At 47.9% G+C, this 7,815-nt stretch overlaps 1 protein-coding gene across 1 annotated transcript in view; it reads left to right on the top strand.

Moving 5' to 3' along the window:
• Window positions 1–7,799, top strand: part of CD34 (CD34 molecule) — a 28,029-nt gene extending 20,230 nt beyond the window's left edge. Inside the window, exons 5-8 of the mRNA XM_008068309.2 lie at window positions 5,636–5,792; window positions 6,037–6,089; window positions 6,431–6,595; window positions 7,296–7,799. Coding sequence (XP_008066500.1) covers window positions 5,636–5,792; window positions 6,037–6,089; window positions 6,431–6,595; window positions 7,296–7,481 — 561 coding nt within the window. The 3' untranslated portion in view covers window positions 7,482–7,799. The remainder of the gene's footprint in view (window positions 1–5,635; window positions 5,793–6,036; window positions 6,090–6,430; window positions 6,596–7,295) is intronic.
• Window positions 7,800–7,815: the final 16 nt, after the last annotated feature.

Here is a 7,815-nt window from a genome sequence, read left to right as displayed (position 1 = left end):
TGTAGAGATGAGGTCTCACCAAGTTGCCCAGGCGGGTCTCAAACCCGTGGGCTCAGGCAATCCACTCACCTCAGCATCCCAAGGCACGGGATTACAGGCTGAGCCACCGAGCCCGACTTGGATTTTTGATAGTAGCCATCCTAGTGGGTATGAGGCGGTACCTCATTGTGGTGTTGATTTATATTTCCCTGATGATTAGGGAGCATTATGGGGCCGGGGTGGGGGGAGTCTTGCTATGTTGCCAAGGCTGGTCTTGAACTTTTAGCCTCAAGTGATCCTATCTCTTTGGCCTTCCAAAGTGCTGGACTTACAGGCTTAAGCCACTGTGTCTTGCCCATTACTATCATTATTAATAGTAGTAATGTTTTATGTACTGTATCATCCAGAATCTACATTTTGATCATATTCTACCTTAGTAGCCAAATCTGTAGAGATAGAAAAGAAAGTAGAATGATGGTTGCCAGCATCTGGAGGAAGAGCATCTTTTCTTGTGCTTGTTGGCCATTTGTATATCTTCTCTAGAGAAAAGTCTGTTCAAGTCCCTTGCCCACTAAGTTGTTTTTAGAACTACCTTTCTTCAGCACCACACTTGTTTATATGTAAAGTGTGTATCTACTCAACTAGGTCACATTACCTTTATTCTGTCATATTGACTTCATCCAAGACAGGCTGCCTCCAGCCTCCAGGTTTCATCCCCCAGCCTCTGCTTTCCTTGCTCTCTCCCCAAACACTAAAGGTCAGTTTTTGTGCAGAAAACACAAGTTACAGATGAAGGGTTTATGAAGACGGTGAATTCTGGAGACAATCTAACTTCTCACCCTTGGTTAGCTGCCCACTTGTGTGACTTGTGGCAGGTCCCTTAATTACTTCAGTTCCTGTGTGAAAATAGGGATTTCACCTGCACTGTCAAACTCACACCAAAGATGAAATGATTTCAAAATGAGTGGGGAGAGACGATTGATCCTAAAGTCTCAATAAATAGCTTAAAGTTCATTTAGAAAAATGGCTGCCACTCCTCCCCTCCCTGCCCCAGGACCTGATGTATGTCTTTAACATGTTAAGAGTCTTTGCAGGGTTTGAGGATGCTACTCTGGAAAGGTTAGATGGTTTTACTGTTTTTCCATTGAAACACATGCAAGCTGATTTTAGTTAGGAGTGTACAAATCTGATTCTCATGAACAAAATGGCGAGGCTGTGGCTTCCTCCTGCCCACTCTCCCATGTGTTTGCCCACAGCCTCTCTTGGGGGAGGATGTTTATTCCAAGCATCCGGAGAAGCATTGTGCTTTGTTCAGGATCCACCTGCTCCTCTTGGGGCCCAGACACAATTCACTGATGCTGTTGGATTCCAGAGTGGGAGGCTGGCCGCTGTTATTCCCTTGAATTTAGTCCAAGAAACTAAGTAAGAGGTGGAGGGACCCTGTGTGGAGGGATGTTAAGTTGAACAACAGTTCCCTTAGGTCTTTTGTTTGTTTGGTGCTATGATTAGTGCAGTCCTGGTTCAAAATTTTGTAATGCACACCCACCCCTTACTTAGGAATCTTACAGTCTTGTCAGAAAGAAATGACAATAGCAATAAGACAGGATATGATCAAAATGTAGATTCTGCATGATACAATATGAAAAATATTGCTATTATTAATAATAATAGCAGGTTGCTCGCGCCTGTAATTTCAGCACATTGGGAGGCCAAGGAGGTAGGAGCAGTTGAGGCTAGGTGTTCAAAACCAGCCTCGACAACATAGCAAGACACCATCCCTACAAAAAATTTAAAAATTTAGCCCAGCCTGATGGCACAAATGTGTAGTCCCAGCTACTTGGGAGGTTGAGGCAGAAGGATTGCTTGAGCCTAGGAGTTTGAGGCTGCAGTGAGTTGTGATCATGCCACTGCACTCCAGCCTGGGCAGCAGAGTAAAACCCCAACTTCCCTTTCCAAAAAAAAATAGAATTTTACCCTGGCATGGTGGTGAGCACCTATAGGTACTCTAGAGGCTGAGGCAGGAGGATCACCTGAGCCCAGGAGTTCAAGGCTATAGTGAGCTATGATCATACCACTTCACTCCAGTCCAGGCAACAGAGTGAAACCCAGTCTCAAGTAGTAATAATAGTAATAGCTGCTATTTATCTAGTGCCCACTGGGTTCCTAACACTGTATTTGACACTTTCATACATTATCTCTTTAGTCACCACAACAACCCATCGTACTACTGAGGAACCTGACACTCAAACTAGTTTCATGACTTCCAAAGAATCTAATATAGAACAGAGCAAGGACCAATGCTCAGTCTGGCTGAAGATGGGACCAGCTTCAAGATGTGGGATTTAGCCGGGCTCGGTGGCTCAGCCTGTAATCTCACGCCTTTGGGAGGCTGAGGTGAGTGGATTGCCTGAGCCTGAGGGTTCGAGACCCGCCCGGGCAACTTGGTGAGACCTCATCTCTACAATAAATCAAAAATAAGCCAGGCGTGGTAGCGCGCGCCTGTAGTTCCAGCTACTGGAAGGCTGAGGCAGAAGGATCACCGGAGCCCAGCAGGTGGAGGCTGCGGTGGCCAGGAGCGGTCACTGCCCTCCAGTCTGGGCGACAGAGTGAGACTCCAACTCAAAATAAAAAAAAAAAGATGTGGGATTTGAGTTGCGTCTTGAAGGACGAGGAATACACGTGGGAAGGCAGGGTTCTCCATTCTCCTTATAAAAGGGTTGTGGAAAAGTCATGCTCTCACCCTTCTGGGCTTCCTGAGATAGTGCCTCATTCCCAAATGCCTTTCCCCACTGGCTTCCTCTGCTCGCACTCTAGCCCTTCTTCAAGGTCTGTTTTGAGATGGTTCTGCCAACCCCAAACCAGACGTGTCCTCACCCTTGTTTGTACGTCCATGGCAGCTTGGGTGTACCTTTCCTATGTACTTACCATCTAAATAGTTCTGTGACCTCTTAGTCTCTTTGTGCCTCCGTTTCTTTATCTACAAAATGAGGAGGCTAATAGTACCCATTTCATAAGCCATGTGAGGCCTAAATGAGTCACTGTGTGTGAAGCACTCAGAACAGTGTCCCAACATAATAAGCATCATTTATTGATTGATTGATTGATTGAGTTGGAGTCTCACTCTGCTGCCCAGACTGGAGTGCAGTGGCACGCTCCTGGCCACTGCAGCCTCGACCTGCTGGGCTCCGGTGATCCTTCTACCTCAGCCTTCCAAGTAGCTGGAACTACAGGTGCCCACTACCATGCCTGGCTAATGTTTTTGATTTATTGTAGAGATGAGGTCTCGCCAAGTTGCCCAGGTGGGTCTCGAACCCGTGGGCTCAGGCATTCCACTCACCTATGCCTCCCAAAGCACAGGATTATAGGCTGAACCATCGAGCCCGGCCTCTATTTTAATTGCCATACATACAAACTGAGAACTTTGACCAGGTGGAATTCAGATACCCCCAAATCTTACCCCACATACACATGACACACAACACACACACACAGGTATTCATACAGTGTCTTATATTCAGAGCTTGATAAATGTCAAAACAGCTGCATATTGTAAGGTGTGGCCTCCTAGACCCAGCAGGTGGGAGAAAGTGCCATTTGGTTTGACTGGTTTAGATCCTGCAGGAGCCCTATTCCTCAAGAAGCAGACGTATTTCAACCAGAGACGTTTGAGAAACCCAGAGTCATCCAGGCAAGACCCTCCCTCCTCCTCATCCAGGAGGCATAGTACTAGGGAGAGGGTGGTGCTTCAGAAGAAACTGGGTCAGGCTATCCTAAGAGAATGTGGTCTAGAGAGAGGAGAAGACTGCTGATCAGATCCAACAGGGATCCAGACTACTGACTGCAAATGCTGTTCTAAAGAACAGATTTTTCCAGAAGCAGAGCCTCTATCCAAGGACTTACTGGGAGACCTGCAAAATCGATCCTCTTCCAGAGAGATGAAGCAGCAGTGGCCTGATAATTCATTTTTCTGTGACCTCGTCTCTTGTGGGGTTTCTTTGAGGCTCCTGTTGAACTCATGTCTCCGTGACCTGGAGGTTGGCTAGCCATGCTCTTCTGGCTTGATCCAAGCCCAGTTATTTTCCCTTAGCTCCCTTAAATTCCAGCTGAGTCCTAGTGCTAGTCTTGACCTTGCCTTGTGCAGGATCAAAGGAGCCTGGGTTTTCCTGCCTCAGGTCACAGCAGTAGGAAAATACCCAGGCTCTATTCCAACTGGGAGGACCCTCTGGCCTTGTCGCGAGCGGCAGTCCTGCCTACAGACAGGAAGCTTTCTTCTCCATGGAGGCTCAGCTCTGATGATGGTCACATGCCCCAGCAGTTTTCCCCTAACAGGAAAGTTGTCAGAGCTGTTCAGGCATTTCCTCCTCTGCCATCTGCCATCCGGACCGAGGAGAAAGTCTTAGTTTTTGTTCCTTTCCTGTGCAGGGGAGGTCATTCCGATTGGAGGCTGCTGGAATAAATCCTGTTAAGTGAGAGAACAGGGTTCTGAAGGGCATTGGCTCACAATTCCAATCCATACCTTTCCTGGGACTCAACTGTTGAAGAATTATCAGAGTTGATCCTATGAGCTTGAGTTCCTAAGTCCTGTGAATCAGTCAGCAAGCCAGAGAAAGATCTAGGAACTTCATTAAAACTGGGTTCCATGCTTTTAATGGAAAAGGGGGCTGGAAGACTAGACACAAAATACCACTTCAGTTTGAGTAATGCTATTTGTGAGACCCTTTAAGTAGCAAGAGGGAGGAAGCCTCTGAGGATCCTGATGAGTGGGTAGCATAGATTTGTTCTCCACCCCCCACCTCTCTTGGCTTTTCTTCCATCATTTGGGGTATTGTAACCTTGAAACAAAGGATTTTCTCTTAGTTATTACTGTATTAATATTTTCTTTCTTTCCTTTTTTTTTTTGAGTTGGAGTCTCACTCTGTCACTCAGACTGGAGTGCAGTGGCCGCTCCCGGCCACCACAGCCTCAACCTGCTGGGCTCCGGCGATCCTTCCACCTCGGCCTTCCAAGTAGCTGCAACTACAGGCACACACTACCACTCCTAGCTAATATTTTTGATTTATTGTAGAGATGAGGTCTGGCCAAGTTGCCCAGGCGGTTCTCGAACCCTTGGGCTCAGGCAATCCACTCACCTTGGCCTCCCAAAGCATGGAATTATAGGCTAAGCCACCAAGCCCAGCCTGTATTAATATTTTCTGTTGGTCATTTCTTTTAATTTGGATAGCATATCTGTCATAAGCAATCCTTAAATAACATAATGTTTTCTAAATATTAGTGAATGTATAATAAGCAAATGTCTTAGACACTAATAGATATGTGCTTTGGTACTGGGAAAGTTTTGAGTTTTTTCTCTTTTTTTTGAGAAAGCAGTAGTTTAAAGAAGACAGAAAAGCTCCCAAGTGGGAGGGGGCCTGAAAGAGGGTTGCCCCTTGAGTTTTTTCTATTGTGTTATTACACATATACATATAAGTAGGCAGTATTTACATTTACTATAAGCAGTATTTTGTTGTTGTTCAGTTGGAATTTTGGAAAAAAGGATCCTTCTTGTGGAGGGGGAAATAGTGTGACTTTATTCAGAATTTATTGCCTGAGACTCTGGATGCAGCTTAGGGTATGCTAGTAATCATCTCCTGCTCTCCACTTTTCTCTGTCTTCCTAGGAGGACTTTAACAAGGACCAAGGAGAGGGCCTGATCCGAGTACTATGTGGGGAGGAGCAGGCTGATGCTAAGGCTGCGGCCCCCATGTGCTCCTTACTCCTTGCCCAGTCTGGGGCCAGGCCTCAGTGCCTGCTGCTGGTCTTGGCCAATGAAACAGGTAAGGGGCTGCTGGGGGTACTTGGAAGGGAGTAGGGCTGAGGTTAGAAGATCCTAGGTGGAGACTGGGCATCTCAACTCCAAAGACCACAGGTGGTGGGGAGAAAAGCTTATCTGATTTTGGGAGAGGCCCTCCTGAGATGGACTACCCTGGTCATCAGAGCATCTTCTAGAACAGCATGGGAGGGTAGAAAAGGAGAGCTGGTAGAGCTTCTAGATTTAGCAACCTCTGTTTCTAATTTTAGAAATTTCCAGCAAATGCCAAATTTTGGAAAAGCACCAGTCTGACCTGAGAAAGGTAAGTTATCTGAAATGATGGGTCTCGGAAGGAATGTGGAGTTGTAGGAGCTCACTGGAGTAGGGGAGGAAGTAATCATCTTCTCCAGTCCTGCCTTTTTCTACCTCTCCTTCCTTCTCTGACTAGTCTTGACCTTTCTAGGCTTGAACCAAACATTTTGTGGTACAGCTTATTTAAGAGATGTCCATCTCAAATCCTGTTACAAACATCCCTGTGGTCAATATCCTCTTGCATCTATTCACTGTGGACTCACACACAGGGGTCTAGAGTGGGCTGGGCCCCTCTTCTATAACCCACCTTCTACAAGTGATAGGCTGTCTTTTCTGTGTCTTCTCTTCAAGCTGGGAATCCAAAGTTTCACCAAACAAGATGTTGTGAGCCACCAGAGCTATTCCCGAAAGACTCTGATTGCACTGGTCACCTCGGGGGTCCTCCTGGCTATCTTGGGCATCACTGGTTATTTCCTGATGAATCGTCGCAGCTGGAGCCCCACAGGAGAAAGGCTGGTTAGTTCTGGGGTCTAGGGCAAAGGAAATGAGGAAAACAGTGGTCTTCAGGGGAGGTCAGTGGGTGTCATGGAGGAGGAGGAGAAGTACCAGAAAAGGCACCTTCTGTGTACTTACATAGAGCATGCACATACCGGGTCCATGAAAAATTACACACAATGTATAGCAGACTGGAGAGGGGGGAAGTAACTGGGGCCAGCCCACCTACTCACTGTGGGAGATGATTCATGTCATCCATTCATTAGGTTTTCTGGGATAGTTTAGCTGGGTGCCACCAGAACAGGCCACACTTATTTACAAGCATATTAAATGCCCAAGTGGTACCGCCTTGCTCACAGGAAGGGGACATATGGCAGGAAAATCTACTTTGGAAGTGTTTTGGGTTAGAGAGGACAAGGGTGAGATTTGACCCTTGGCCTCTGACCTGCTACCTATCCTGGGGAGGTGATTCCATCCTGGGGTCTGCCTGTGTTCTCGCGGGAGCTGGCTACTGAGCTGCGATGGCCTTTCTCCTCTAGGAGCTGGAACCCTGACTGCTCTTCGGGAAGAAAGGCGTCTGCACACGCAGCTGTGTCCTCCCTCCCTCTCGCCTGCTCCCTTCCCCCACTCCTTTCCCCCACTCGCTTTTTGGACCCCTCCCCTCACAGTGTCTCACACCCCTGCTGACCAGATAATGCTACTTTATTTATACACTGTCTAGGGCGAAGACCCTTATTACACGGAGAACGGTGGAGGCCAGGGCTATAGCTCAGGACCTGGGGCCTCCCCTGAGGCTCAGGGAAAGGCCAGTGTGAATCGAGGGGCTCAGGAGAACGGGACCGGCCAGTCCACGTCCAGAAACGGCCATTCAGCAAGACAACATGTGGTGGCTGATACAGAATTGTGACTCGGCTGGGTGGGGCAAGGCTGGGCAGTGTCTGGGAAAGAAGTCCTTCCCTGCATCTGACCATATGCTGCCCCCACACTGGAGGTGACATCCCTTTTATCGAACCCTTCCCCACTGCACACATCTCAGAGGCTGTTCTTAGGGCCCTCCCCATTGGGGAGAGACAGGAAAACTCCTGCCCTCTTCACATTCCGTTCCCTGGAACCAGATTCTGGTCTTCTTTGGGTACATGATGGGAAAGAGCCAAGGTCCAGAGAAGCTCCCAGACATGGGTGATGGCCTCGAGCATTCACACCTGGCCTCCCTTCCCCTCCCCCCCCCCCCCCCCCCCCCC

The sequence above is a fragment of the Carlito syrichta genome, unplaced genomic scaffold (assembly GCF_000164805.1).
Source record: "Carlito syrichta isolate Samal-C Ts95f unplaced genomic scaffold, Tarsius_syrichta-2.0.1 Scaffold310050, whole genome shotgun sequence".
Taxonomy (NCBI): domain Eukaryota; kingdom Metazoa; phylum Chordata; class Mammalia; order Primates; family Tarsiidae; genus Carlito; species Carlito syrichta.
The sequence above is the reverse complement of the archived record's forward strand: the minus strand, read 5'-3'. Positions and strand labels throughout refer to the sequence as shown.